General features: G+C 55.1%; 4 protein-coding genes across 4 annotated transcripts; 2 read left to right on the forward strand and 2 right to left on the reverse strand.

Moving 5' to 3' along the window:
* Positions 1–708: 708 nt before the first annotated feature.
* aspf34 (cell wall protein PhiA) lies at positions 709–1,508 on the forward strand (the record flags this gene model as incomplete). The annotated part of the gene is made up of 2 exons (XM_040961653.2): positions 709–1,192; positions 1,252–1,508. Coding segments are annotated over 2 exons (741 nt in total), but the record flags the coding sequence as incomplete, so codon positions are not given.
* A 1,185-nt stretch (positions 1,509–2,693) lies between these two features.
* N7455_012711 (uncharacterized protein) lies at positions 2,694–3,702 on the reverse strand (the record flags this gene model as incomplete). The annotated part of the gene is made up of 2 exons (XM_065606948.1): positions 2,694–3,357; positions 3,422–3,702. The coding sequence occupies 2 exons, from the start codon at positions 3,700–3,702 to the stop codon at positions 2,694–2,696; spliced, it is 945 nt and encodes a 314-aa protein (XP_065460114.1).
* Positions 3,703–4,869: 1,167 nt separating this feature from the next.
* On the forward strand, positions 4,870–10,383 carry N7455_012712 (uncharacterized protein; the record flags this gene model as incomplete). The annotated part of the gene is made up of 1 exon (XM_040961925.2): positions 4,870–10,383. The coding sequence occupies one exon, from the start codon at positions 4,870–4,872 to the stop codon at positions 10,381–10,383; it is 5,514 nt and encodes a 1,837-aa protein (XP_040807610.2).
* Positions 10,384–10,895: 512 nt separating this feature from the next.
* N7455_012713 (Zn(II)2Cys6 transcription factor domain-containing protein) lies at positions 10,896–13,126 on the reverse strand (the record flags this gene model as incomplete). The annotated part of the gene is made up of 2 exons (XM_040961932.2): positions 10,896–12,956; positions 13,067–13,126. The coding sequence occupies 2 exons, from the start codon at positions 13,124–13,126 to the stop codon at positions 10,896–10,898; spliced, it is 2,121 nt and encodes a 706-aa protein (XP_040807614.1).
* Between the last annotated feature and the right edge of the window lie 587 nt (positions 13,127–13,713).

A 13,713-nucleotide genomic window follows, 5' to 3' on the forward strand; every position in this document is an offset into this window, starting at 1 on the left:
GTATCCATCCCATTCAATATTTATGATAAGTCATAAGAAAGGTTCTTTCCAAGACTGACGAACACTCCAACATAATCCGTATAATCCTGAAATGCACATGGCACAACATACTCCGCCCCTTAAGTGGATGAAATAGAAGCAAAGAATTTCGAAGGAACCACGGTGAGCCACTCCCGTTCTATTTATAGACCTCGGGACTCCCCACGACCCTTAATAATAAGTCTGCTAATAAGTCGGCCCAAAAATAAGTCGGAAAATCCGGTTTCAATATTAGTGCACAGCTATTATTATTGTAATGGTCTGTATGTTTCTCCGGTGCATTAATTCATTAGACGTTGATTGGCCTCGATTCGGATATCGTGGGTACCACCATAAGTCGGAGAAACATGAGTAAAATGTGGAGAGTAATAAGACGAAGTGTGTTTTGGTCGGGGTATCCAGGCTAAGAATTAACCTCAGGTTGCTATTAACACTCCGTATACTCCGTATAAATCAATGACCGATAAAGTGCTTATTACCTCGATCTAGCGATTCCAATAAATGAATCTGCTGGGAATATTATACGATTCTCCGTACTCCGTACTCAGGGATATCATGTAAGACATCCATACACTAATGAGAGTGATCGGCAATATTGCCCCATAAAATAGTCACGCTGATGTCAATTTCGGGGATATCGATGCTGTAGTCGGATGTAGTCTGATGTAGTCCGATGCTTGGCTTCGAGAATCGTTTTCCGTGGCTGAGACATCAACCTCGGGGACGGCAGTGGCGCTCCAACCCTGGAAGTATAAGAAGGGGAAGCATTTCAGCATTCAAAGAAATATTAACTACCAATCCTCTCAATCCTCTCAATCCTCTTTATTCAACCCAATCTTCTCATCCCCCTTCTCCGCCAATATGCAGATCAAGAACCTCGCCATCGCTGCTTCCGTCAGCGCCGTTGTCTCGGCCGCCCCTTCCACCCAGTCTAAGACTTTCGGTATTGTGGCTATTCACTCTGGCAGTGACGTCCAATACTCTGCCTTCAACGCTGCTAAGAGCAGCATCTTCGCTGGTCTGCCTAGCCAGGGTGCCAGTTGCGCTCGTCCCAAGGAGCAGCAGGCTACCTTCTACATCAACGACGGTGCTCTGTACCTCTACGATCAGTCCGCCACTCCCCAGGAGATTTACGTCGATCGCTCCGGCATGGGTAAGTTATCACATTCATAATCCCACTAAGTTGGCAAATAACTGATTTTGAGAATACAGGCCAGGGCAAGATTGGATACACCACTGGTGCTCAGCCCACTCCCAAGAACTCCGAGCGCGAGGGCTGGGCCGAGAAGGATGGCCACCTCCAGTTCGGAGGACAGGATCTGATTGCCTGCCCCAACAGCATTGACGGTGCCTGGAGCATCTGGGCTTCTGCTGGCGTTGCCAACCCTGCTGGCAACACCGACTGTGTGGGCATTGCCGCTCGTGTCGAGGAGACCTCGAACCCCAATGGCTGCAGCTACACCCAGTAGATGTTCCAAGGTTAGGAGCATCATTGTGTGAATTTGTTCAATATTTATACTTCTTGTAAAATGTCTGCATATACTTCTTGAGACGGATCATCCGTCTTGATGTTTTGATGCCTGGTTTGTCAGGCTTTCATCTCGCTAGTTAGTTATTTAGCCAGCCAGCCTCTGTTTGTAGAGAATCAATCCTTCTTCTCTCCTCTTTCCTCTTATTGTCACTCCTTACATCGATTGAGGGATGTAGTATTTTGTGCCCATTGAGCTTATTGATCTTTCGAGGCTTGAACATCGAACTACAGTCAAACCCCGGTAAAATGTAAGGATCGTCCGAGCGAAAAGCCTTGCGAAGTAACGGGGTTTGTACGGAGTACGGAGTAAAGAAGTGAGGGTCTTCCAAGGCTTCCTGGGACTGTGCTATTATCTAATGCTCTAGTAATTTAACGTATTCGGTAAGCGAGCTGCGCGCGCAAGCCAGCTGCGCAGCCCGAAACATATAGTAAAAGTGATGCACTTGTCATTTATATTTCAACAACCAACGTTTTTATCATATTGAACTTCTTGACGATAGCAACCGATAAGCATTTTTAGTGCTATATAGCAATTTCGACTAAATCAAAAACCTACATTGTCATGGTATCAAAAAATACATCGCTGCACCCAGAAATATATATATCTCTATCAAAAATTTATTAAATTCCTATAAAGTCTATACAATAGCTAGATATCACATAAAATGCATTAGGCCATAAGGAAAATTCATATACACAACCGTCGTTGCAATGTCATGTTGTAATTTATCGCTTTTACTATGTGTTTTGGGCTGCGCAGCTGGCTTGCGCACGCAGCTCGCTTACCGAATACGTTATTATCTGTAACTACATATGTATTCGCTTGAATTCATTTCATATGCCAAGGGTCACTGTCATTCCAAGAGATTCGAATAGAGAGACAGAAACATTTTTAGAAGGGTATTTGGTATTGAGCAATTGCTAACACTCTATTATAGTTCTCGAGGATTGTGTCAAATGGATGGGTGCTTAACGCTAAAAAGAGACCAAAGAAAAAAAAAAAAAAAAAAATCGCCAGATTTCTGGACTTGTAGCAGGGGCCAATCCCAAAATCCATCATTACAACGAAAGGCACAGTGCAAATTTATAGGCGCTTTGTGACGTGTGAAGGGACAGCCAGATCTTACACAGCCTCGGCAGTCGAGGTCCCCATGCGTCCCTCCTCAGCAATTCTCTCCTTGTTCATGGTGTCAACGGTGTCAGAGCGGGTATCGCTGGGGGAGAGGAGCGTTTCTCCACAATGTTGGTCTCGTCCGAATTCGTCGTGTCGGCAGCATCTAAGAATTGTCAGCGTGCATTCGTCACGAAAACAATTAATCACGTTAAAATGACGACCAGACTTACCAGGTTGAGGCTCCTTAGGCGGGGGGCAGTAAAAGCCAACAGCGAGGCAGATAACCATAAGAATAATCTCCTCGAGGACGCCCATGCAGAGATTGACGGTGGGGTTGGGCTCAAACAGGTTGAACCGCGCGATGGTCGTGTAGTCACCCAAACAGCCATAGACGGTGCGCACGATGAGCAGCGGCGCACAGGCGTGGACTGAGTACAGGATGATCTTCTCGTTGCGAGGCATCTCGTTGCGGTAGATGGTCAGGTACCCCAGAATGGCTAGCAGGAGACCCAAGCAGCCGACGAACATGCCCAATGCGGCTTGGAGCATGGGGGGGATGGTGTAGCTGTCGAGGGCCTTGATAGCGCCGGCGATACCAAGGGCCAGCCCGACCAAGCTGATGATGCTGACAAAGATGAAGATCCATTTGGAGAGCTTGTTGATCGAGGCGTTTCTGAACAAGACATGCCTACGTCAGTCTCGAGTCACGCGTAGATGGATATCAGGTTGCGACTTACACTCTTTGTAGCAAACCCAGGGCAGCCAGTGTTAGAGGAGCGATGCCCAACAAGTCGCATGTGATTTTTGTGGTGACAACATCGATCGAGTCGTCAGTGATGGTGATGAGCTGGCATACAGCGCCGGCGATTCGGAGACAGGCGAGGATAATGAGGAATCTCCAACATGATGCCACGGCCTTCATTCCTTGCTGGTAACACAAAAGAATGGCGAGGATGAGGCAGGGCACGAAGGCGATGAGCTGCAACAACGCGATACCATCTTCATAGTTAAACGTCATCTTGGATCGACGGAAGCCGGAGCGGCGAATATGGCGGACAGGTGTCTTGCTGATGGCTGATTGATGGGCAATCTAGATTCTAGATTACACGGTCAAGGCAGGGATTGAAGGCCCTGGAAAACCGGTATGATCTGATGAAACAAGTATGAAGGATAGGGCGAGAGTTGGGAGTCAATTCAAACACCAGCTCTTGCCTTGGAGGAGAAAACGATATGAGGGTAATAAATGAAACGTCCAAGGGGTAAAATAAGAGAGCGGCCTCCCGTGGCGGAGCAGGTGTAGGATGAAAAGATTGCAATGTGTTCGGGCTGTGCAATTGAATACAAAGACGAACGAGGGATTCAATGACAACTTGAGGGTTTCGGGCATCTCCATGTTGAATAACTAACTAGCTAACATCAAGCATACCTCATTAGGAATAGATACCAGATGTGGCGGCAGCCCTGTAAATGGGTGCTGATGTGGATACGCCGGCTAAGTCTACTATTGGACTAACCCGGTTGATCTGCCCCCAGAGATCTCCCTTGGCGGTAAAGCCCTAGAGGGTTGTCCCCTGTCACATCTTTTGGGTTCTGCCTGGCAGACACTCTCTTACGCTATTCCGTTTCCGTCACCGTTTAGTTCCTTTTGCCGGACTCTGAGCTGTCCATTTTGGGTAATATTTCCCCCCATCCCCACAACTCTCGTCTAACAACTCTCTTACCTCGTACTCGACTACGTACTTTGCAAGCCACACCATATCCGTAGTGATCCCACCCTTAAGGCTTGACGGCTGAAGCATTGACACTAAGAGTTGCCTAACCTCACCAGGACCTCCGTTATCCACCCTACTTTGTCATTTCCCAGCGGGACTAGCACTCTTCAAGATCGTTACTACATGCAGACAATGTCAGCCCGGAGGATCGTGAGTTACGGTTTGGTTGCTACTTGGAGCAACCCCCCCAGCGGAGATCCGGGCGACATCTAGCCAGGAACACTGCTGACAAGGTGATGGCATTCCGTCTATATAAAAGACAACAAGACGGGATGTCTGCTTGGTGGGGATGAACATGTTTTGAAGATCCATCATCTCGGCCTTCCATTGCCCTGGCCTTCTCATTCTTTACACATTTAGCCGGCTTTTGCTTTCCTTTCACCACCAAAGAAACAAAAGACCAATCTATCACAATGGCCGAGACCGAGCAGCATCAGCTCGCGTATTGGCTGGAGCAGCTCGAGGGAAGCCAGCCCGCCGAGCTGCTTTGCGACAAGCCCCGGTCGGCCATCTCCTCTGGCAAGGCGCAGGTCCACCACTTCGCCCTCGATGACCAGGTTTACCAGGAGCTCCAGGCCTTCTGCCAGACACACCAGGCCACTCCCTTTGTGGTGCTCCTCGCCGCTTTCAGGGCGACGCACTACCGCCTGACCGGTGTCGACGATGCCACCATTGGCACACCCATCTCCAGCAACACCAACCTTCTATGCGTTCGCACCACCGTCGAGCCAGAGGACTCGTTCCATGCTCTCGTCCAGCGCGTCCAGCAAACCAACAGCGCGGCCACTAGCAACCAGGATGTTGCCTTCCAGAAGATCGTCTCGGAGGTGCGTCCCGGCGCCGCCGACCGGTCCCGTAGCCCGCTCGTGCAGACGATATTTGCAGTTCACTCGTCAGAAGATGCCAACAGCCCACGGCTCGAGGGTGTGACGGTAGCAACGTCCAAGTTTGACATTGAATTCCATCTCATCCAGGAGGCTCAGCGCATGAGCGGTCACATCATCTTTTCGGATGATCTGTTTGAAGCTTCATCCATCCGCTTCGTCGAGTCCGTTTTCGCTGAGGTCCTCGGCCGGGGCCTTAAGACACCCGAGGCCCTCATCTCGACACTGCCTCTCACCCAGGGTCTCTCAGCACTGGCCGATATGGGCCTCACAGATGTTGCGCGCACCGATTACCCGCGCGACTCCAGCGTCGTCGAGCTCTTCCGGAGACAGGTCTCTCTCAGCCCCAACGCCGTTGCCGTCAAGAACGCATACTCGTCTTCTCAGCTCACGTACATGGAGCTGGACCGGCAATCGGACCAGCTCGCCCACTGGCTGGTCCAGCGCGGGCTCGTCCCAGAGACCATGGTCGCGGTGCTGGCGCCGCGGTCGTGCGAGGCAATCGTGGCCCTGTTGGCCATTCTCAAGGCCAATCTGGCCTATTTGCCTCTCGACGTCAACGTTCCCGTTGGCCGCCTCGAGAGCATCCTCTCCGCGGTCCAGGGAGACAAGCTCGTCCTTCTCGGCGCCGGCGTCACACCTCCCGCTCTGCAGCTCAAGGAGGTGAGCTTCCGCCACATTGCCCAGGTCCTGGACGAGCAAGGCCAGCTCTTCGCTGGCGCTCTGCCAACGCCAACGGCTTCGAGCCTCGCATACGTCATGTTCACGTCCGGGTCAACGGGCAATCCCAAGGGTATCGAAGTGGAGCACCGCGGCATCGTGCGCCTGGTGCGCGAGACCAATGTGGCTTCCAAGACGCAGTCAAGTGGCAACATTGCGCACGTTGCCAACCTGGCCTTTGACGCCGCGACATGGGAAATCTACGCCGCACTGCTCAACGGCGGCACGCTCGTCTGCATCGACTACATGACGGTCGTCGACCCGGTCACTCTGGGACGGGTGCTCCAGCGCGAGGCCGTGCGGTCCTGCATGCTCACGCCTGCTCTCCTCAAGCAGTGCCTTGCCAGCGCGCCATCTGGTCTCTCCGGCCTGGAACTACTCTTCGCTGCCGGAGACCGCCTCGACCCACGCGATGCTGCCCAGGCCAAGGGCATCATCAAGGGTGACCTCGTCAACGCCTACGGTCCCACCGAGAATACCACCTTCAGCACCATCTACAAGGTCCCGGCCAACGAGAAATGTGTCAACGGCATGCCCATCGGCGTAGCCATCAGCAACTCGGGCGCCTTCATCATGGACCCGGAGCAGCGCCTCGTGCCTCCTGGCGTCATGGGTGAGCTCATCGTCACTGGTGACGGTCTTGCCCGTGGATACACCAACGCGGGGCTCAACAAGAACCGCTTCGTGCATGTGGCCATCAACGGCGAGTCTGTCCGCGCCTACCGCACCGGTGACCGAGTGCGCCACCGCCCTTCGGACGGCATGATCGAGTTCTTTGGCCGCATGGACTTCCAGGTTAAGATCCGTGGTCACCGCATTGAGCTGCCCGAGATCGAGCATGCTCTTCTGCGCAGCGAGTCTGTCAGCGATGCCGTGACTCTGGTGCACCAACCTGAGGGCGAGCCGGCGGAGCTTGTTAGCTTTGTCACTGTTCAAGGTGCTATCGCGGACGCCGCTACTCAGCAGGACTCTCAGGACCAGAAGGACGCCGGCGACGACGGCCGACTCGAGAACCAGGTCGAGTCTTGGAGGGATCTGTTCGAGAATGGCACCTATGCCGACATCAGCACAATCGACACCACCAAGGTCGGCAGAGACTTTATGGGTTGGACGTCCATGTACGACGGCGAGCTCATCGACACCGCCGAGATGAACGAGTGGCTGGATGACACCATACACCACGTGAACCGCAATGGCGGACAGCCACGTAATGTCCTAGAGGTCGGAACCGGTACGGGTATGATCTTGTTCAATCTCATCGACAACCTTAATAGCTATGTCGGGCTTGACCCGTCTGCATCTGCCGCTGCTTTCGTCAACAAGATGGCCCAAGCAAGGCCTGCCCTAGCTGACAAGGTCGACGTGCGCGTCGGCACCGCCATCGACGTCGACTCCCTGGGCGAGCTTAATCGCCCGGACATGGTGGTTATTAACTCGGTGGCACAGTACTTCCCCACGCAAGAGTACATCTCCTCTGTAGTGGACAAGTTGCTGGCCATTGACGGCGTGGAGCGCATCTACTTTGGCGACATGCGCTCCTGGGCCATCTACCGCGACTTCTGCACTACCAGGGCCCTGCACCAACTAGGCTCCTCTGCCACTAAGGAAGCAGTGCGACACGAGCTGGCGGAGAAGGCTGAGGAGGAGGAGGAGTTCCTCGCCGACCCGGCCTTTTTCACCAACTTGATGAGCCGCCTGCCAGAGATTGTCGAGCACGTCGAGATTCTTCCCAAGCGTATGAAGGCTACTAACGAGCTGAGCTGCTACCGTTTCGCGGCCGTCATCCACAAGCGCCAGGTCGGCCAGCCCAAGACTATCCAGGAGATCAGCGAGGGCGCCTGGGTCGATTTCAAGGCCAAGCAGCTGGATCGTGCTGGCTTGTTAGGCCTCCTGCAGGCGTCCTCGGCCGCCTCCACAGTTGCCGTGAGCAACGTGCCCTACAGCAAGACCATTCTCGAGCGCCACATCGTCGACTCGCTTGACGACGAGACCGAGGAGGGAGCCGACTGGTTCTCGTCACAGCGTGAGGCTGCTGAGCGCTGCCCAGCCCTGTCAGGTTTGGACTTGGCTGAGCTGGCTGAACAGGCTGGCTTCAAAGTCGAGCTGAGCTGGGCGCGCCAGCGTTTCCTTCGCGGCGGCATGGACGCCGTCTTCCATCGCGTCGAGGGTCTGCGCCCCTTGTTCCGCTTCCCGACTGAGCACGAGGGCCGGTCCAAAGAGTCTCTGACCAACAGTCCCCTGCGCCGTCAAGAGGCCCAGGTGGTCGAGGCTCTGCTCAAGACAGCGCTGCAGGCCTCGCTGCCCAAGTACATGATCCCTGCACGCATCGCCGTGCTGGATAAGATGCCCATCAACGCCAACGGCAAGGTGGACCGCAAGAAGCTGGCCAGACTGGCGAGCGTGTTCGCCAAGACGACCAAGGGCTCTCGCCAGATCGTGGAGCCGCGCACAGATCTGGAGCGTGCCGTGTGCGAGGAGCTCTCCAGTGTGCTCAATGTCGATGCCGTCGGCATCACCGACAACTTCTTCGACCTTGGCGGCCACTCGCTCAGTGCCCCGCGTGTTGCCGCGCGCATCAACCAGCGCCTGAATGCAACTATCCTCCTGCGTGACGTGTTCGCCCACCCTGTAGTTGCTGACCTAGCCAAGAAGGTTGGCGAGTCGCTGGGCGATTCGCCCCAGGACAAGCTGGACCAGGACCCCGGCGAGGACGAGGCCATTGAGATCGAGGACGAGGAAGAGCTGCTGACCATGTCGCTAGCCACCAAGCTGCGACACTTTAACTCTGTTGCCCGTCCGCAGTGCGTCAAGTCGCTAGGCATCGCCAGTGAGGACATCGAGGAGGTTCTGCCCGCCACCGGTGTCCAGACCCGCATGCTCGTCTTCGTCGAGGAGGCCGAGGAGATGAACATCACCAAGCCCTGCATCGAGCACTTTGTTTACCACGTGCCCGACGAGCTCGACCCCGCCCGCCTTAATCAGGCCATCGTCGACGTCACCAAGCGCCACGACGCCTTCCGCACCGTCTGGGTGCAGGTCGAGCACCCCCTGAGCCCCTACGCCCAGTGCATCCTCAACCCTGCGCACCCCCGTGCCCAGCTACCCATGGTCCACAGCGTTGTGCACGAGTACGACACCAGCCCGGATAGCCTCTGGGAGCAGACCATCGGCAACGCCCAGCGCAGCGCCGAGGAGTACATCCGTCTGGACCGCGTCGGTGCCGTCGTCCAGGTCGTGCGCTCGACCGACAACAAGCACCACGTCTTCATCTTCTCCCTCTTCCACCTCATCTACGACGGTATGAGTCTCGACTTCCTGCGCCGCTCGTTCGCCCAGGCGTACGAGGGCGTTCCTCCCAGCAACCTGCCCGCGGTCGGCATGCGCCTCCCCGTCGAGGAGCACTACAGCACCGACTGGCTTGCTACCAGCATGTACTGGATGAAGCGTCTCGCCGGTGTGGCCCTCTTCAAGGCTGGCCAGAGGGTGCTCAAGGGTGCGGTACCCGGACAGTTCACGTCGATCCGCACCACCCAGGACACCGCCTGCGAGATCCTCGAGTCCTCCATCAGCTTGAACGAGCTCTTCTCCCTCAGTAAGAACAAGCTCCCCTCGCCCATGGCCATTGTTCAGGGTGCCTGGGCCATGACCCTGGCGCAGACTCTCGTCAAGGCCAAGAGCGCTGGCCAGGAGCCTTCCGCGGCCAACCTCGACGTGCAATTTGGCAGCGTCTTCCACGGCCGCCACAGCCCCGAGGCCCTCCGCTGCGTGGCCCTGATGCTCGACGTCTTCCCCACACGCATCGTCTTCTCGGACGCGTACAAGGGCGAGGAGGAAGGCGGGCCCAGGAAGCGCACGCACCGCGAGATCTGCCAGGAGCTGTTCACGCAGTACGTCGACTCCCTGGAGTACTCGGAGATGCCCTGCCCCACCATCGACTTTGCCAAGCTGACGCGCCGCTTCGATAACACTATCATCCTGCAGGCCTACCCCAAGGAGGAGGTCGATGTCGACGCCAGCGGGCTGCCCCAGACCAGCATGGAGACTTTGCCCGGGTTCACCCGCGAGGAGCACCTGCAGGCTCCCTGGAAGGAGACCAACCACGGCTACCCGATCTTGATGGAGCTCTGGCCCGGGCGCGACAGCAAGCACGAGAAGTTCCGCCTACGCTGCACGTACAACAAACGCTGGCCGGGCTACGAGTTCATGACCCCGGAGTGGGCCCAGGGCTTGCTGCTGACCCTGAACCACGCGCTCGATCAGATCTTGCACAACCCTGATGGGGAGTTTGACCCTGTGAGACTTGTCGAGGCAAGACAACAGTAGATGTTTTATAATGAGTGGTGAACTGGGATGTTTCTATCCCTTGAAAATCCTGTATATATAATTTGGAAATTTGGTTTAGATGTTTGGCTTTGGGGGACCGACTGTTTTATCCTTTTTGTTCTTGTTTTCTCTGTCTTGTCATTGAGAGGTAAAATACCGTGAATTCTCCACAGTTGGTGGTTATTCAGCACCCACATTGCTGCAGTAATTGTAATAGAATGTATGGAGTAACATTCAGTTGATAGCCCCCTGGATCCTTCAACATATATCCGTGGATAGGGACATCAAGAGATAGAATCAATCCATTTCGTGCATCGATTGGCCTTCCCTCGATACTACTCCGTATGCCTCTTGTTAACCGTAAATTACGGCGCAGTCTATAGATGCCAATACGTAGTACGTATGTAGTACGTACTCATGGTATCCGTACACCCATATTTTCTTTAGTGCTCTATATGCAGTTTATCGCGGTATGAGATATCTACATTTGAACATTGAATGATGCTTCCATACTATCCACTCAATGGTGGACGAATGTTGCTTGATTCAACAAAGTTGGCGAACTCATCTGCCTGCGCAAGACCTGCTTGGGAGCTGATTCTGCGCAACTGGGCGGCAGTCCACGCACGGGTCTCGTGGCTGAGGTTGTGCATGCAGCCCGCAGTGAGGAGAACCCAGCAGGCAAAGTAGCCGCCGATGGCCGAGCCGGCGTTGTTCTTGGAGCGCTCGTGCTGCTGCGCTGGCAGCTGCTGGCGGAGTTGCTGCTGCTTCTGCTGCTGCAGCTGCAGCTCCTGCGCCGGGGAAGTGGCGTCGCCCATGAGCTGGGGCACGGAGGCGAGCATCTCGTCGCGTAGGCGGACGATGGTCTGAGTGGCCTGGTGCAGGCGGTCGGCGTAGTTGTTGGCGAAGAACCAGTTGCTGTCGGTGTTAGCGCCGCGGAGGAGGAGATGGCTGATGGCGTGGTTGGCGAGGATGCGGCAGACGCGCATGCTGTTCCAGACGTCGGCGATCCAGACATCGTGGTAGATGTGGTCGACGTCGCGCCTGGTGCGAGTCGGATCGAAGCTGTTGCTGGACGAGTTGGATTTGGCGGTGAACTGCCACTGGGAAGGGCACTTGGAGAAGGTGCTCTCGAGGCGGTAGTCAATCTCGAACGCCTGCGAGAGGTAGCGCTCGAGGTGCTCAATGGAGATGTTGGCACCCTTGAGAGGACCGGAGAGCATGGAGGTAGAGGCGGGGGAAGAACCGGATGCAGTAGAGGGGGAGTTGGAGGAATCGGAAGGGGCGGCGAAAGCGGAGGAGGAGGCGCCGGAAGAGTTGGGAAAGAACGAGTAGCCGCCAGGGGAAATATGCTGGTAGAGATCCAGAAGCTCGACCATGCCGCTGCAGGCGACCCAGTAGGGATCCGAGACGCTGATGGCGTTGGCAGCCTCGATGCGCAGCATGCGTAGGCTCGAGGGCATGGGGGAGCCGGAGCGCAGGCAGTTGGTGAGGAGCTGGGAGAAGACATCCTTGAAGATCTGCATGCCGGTCGAGGTGGAGAACTGGGAGCGGCCGCGCAGGTTGAGGAGCGAAGTGGCACCCTCAATGTGGTGCTTCCAGCCGTCGAGAGAGGCCTTGCTGAACTCGTAGAGGGCGAGGACGAGGACAGAGACGATGGTGCTGTCGCGACGGGCGGCCTGGGGGTCGGCGAGGGCGATATTGACACGCTCCATGGTGCGGGTGTACATCATCATGGACCGGGTCATCAGGTCGGCCTGGCCAGTGGTGCGAGCAAGCCCACTGAAGCCGACAGCCAGAATGGCACCCTCGAGCATGTCATTGCCGCCGTCGTCTTGCGCCAGCATGGCCGGAGCGTAGTCGAAGAAGCCGGAGGAGGGACCGGACTGCCGAACGACGTAGTGAGAGATGAAGAAATCGAGACCGATGATGACGAGAGGCAAGGAGAAGGGACGCGCTATGACCTCGGGCTGACTGCTGGTGAAGTTATTGTGCCCTAGCCGTTGGCGGTCGCCGCGGTTGCTGCCGTCATCAGGGAACTGATCGAGAGCCACATCGTCGCCGCTTACGCTAGAAGCGCCAACACGGGAACGACGCCCAGACACGGAGGCAGGAACAGAAGCAGCGGATCCAGGACCGTCGCCCGATACCGGCATGGCGCTGGGCGAGGCATCCTGGTGGAGGGAGAAGAGCCCAGTCTCGTCCGGGTTGAAAGGGTCGTGGAAGTTCATCAACTCGGGCATGAAGCTGCCGCCGGCGAACATCCCCGCTCCGACATCGACGTCGCTCATGTCCAGCATGGTCTCGTAGACGACATCGGAGGGGCGGTTGGCGTGATAGTCCGGTGCGGAGGTGTTTTGTTGTTGGTTCTGTGTTTGTGGTGGGGCTGTGCGCTCCACCGAGAGGCGGTCGGTTGGGGTGGCCGTCGAAGTCGTCTTGGAGACTCTTGAGCGGGCGCGGTTGATGACCTGGGTGCTCTCATCGCGAAAGATGAGGCTTGAGGGATCTCTGTACCCGGGGCATTTCTGGCCTGTGCGACAACATTGGCCGCATTCTGGAACTGCTTTGTCGCACTTTTTTTGGGGAGTTAAATGTGAGCCAAAATGTCCTTTTTTTTTACTTTTTTCTTTTTCCGTGATGATTTTCTGTCTTTTGTAAAGGGGCGCAAACAGTAATGACTTACTCTTCTCTTCTTGGCGCGACAATTCTTGCAACTTGTTGAAGGACGACCGCAGTAGACCATGATGGTGATTCTACCAAGTGGTGATGGATAGGCGGGGAAATGTATCAGGCATCAAGCCCAACGCACCGACTTCCAAGGATAGCACTTAGTACGTGCCCAGGATAAGAGAGTGGGGACCGCCCCGTTCCGCGTGGGGACACAAGGTAAGGCTGGATGAGGTGAAATGCCAAGTTCGGACAACGATACGGTAAAAAAACTGGACTGGAAAGAGAAAGCAAGACGATTTGAAGTGGGTGAAAAACGAAAACCGTGGTGCCTAAATATACACAGACACAGCCATACACACTTTATTAGCGCCCGGCGGCTAAACCGGAATGGTAGTTATCAATGGACCCGTGGTACAACCTTGGAAATTGGTATGGGGTGTACCTACATGGTATAAGCCTTCCAAGACCAAGTCCCGCAGCACTAGGCCCTTGGCAGCACCAGGCACTTGGCTCGGCACTGCAGTGCTGCGGCGTGCTGCAGATAAACAGTGCAAATATCAATTATGCCAAAAATACAATGTATTATATACATACGTAGGTAAAATATTATACAATTTACTAGTTATCCCTATAAACGTGCATTTTATTAATATTTAAATA

This window comes from Penicillium solitum (assembly GCF_028829755.1).
Source record: "Penicillium solitum strain IBT 25940 chromosome Unknown utg000009l_segment0_segment0, whole genome shotgun sequence".
In the NCBI taxonomy this organism is placed as follows: Eukaryota; Fungi; Ascomycota; class Eurotiomycetes; order Eurotiales; family Aspergillaceae; genus Penicillium; species Penicillium solitum.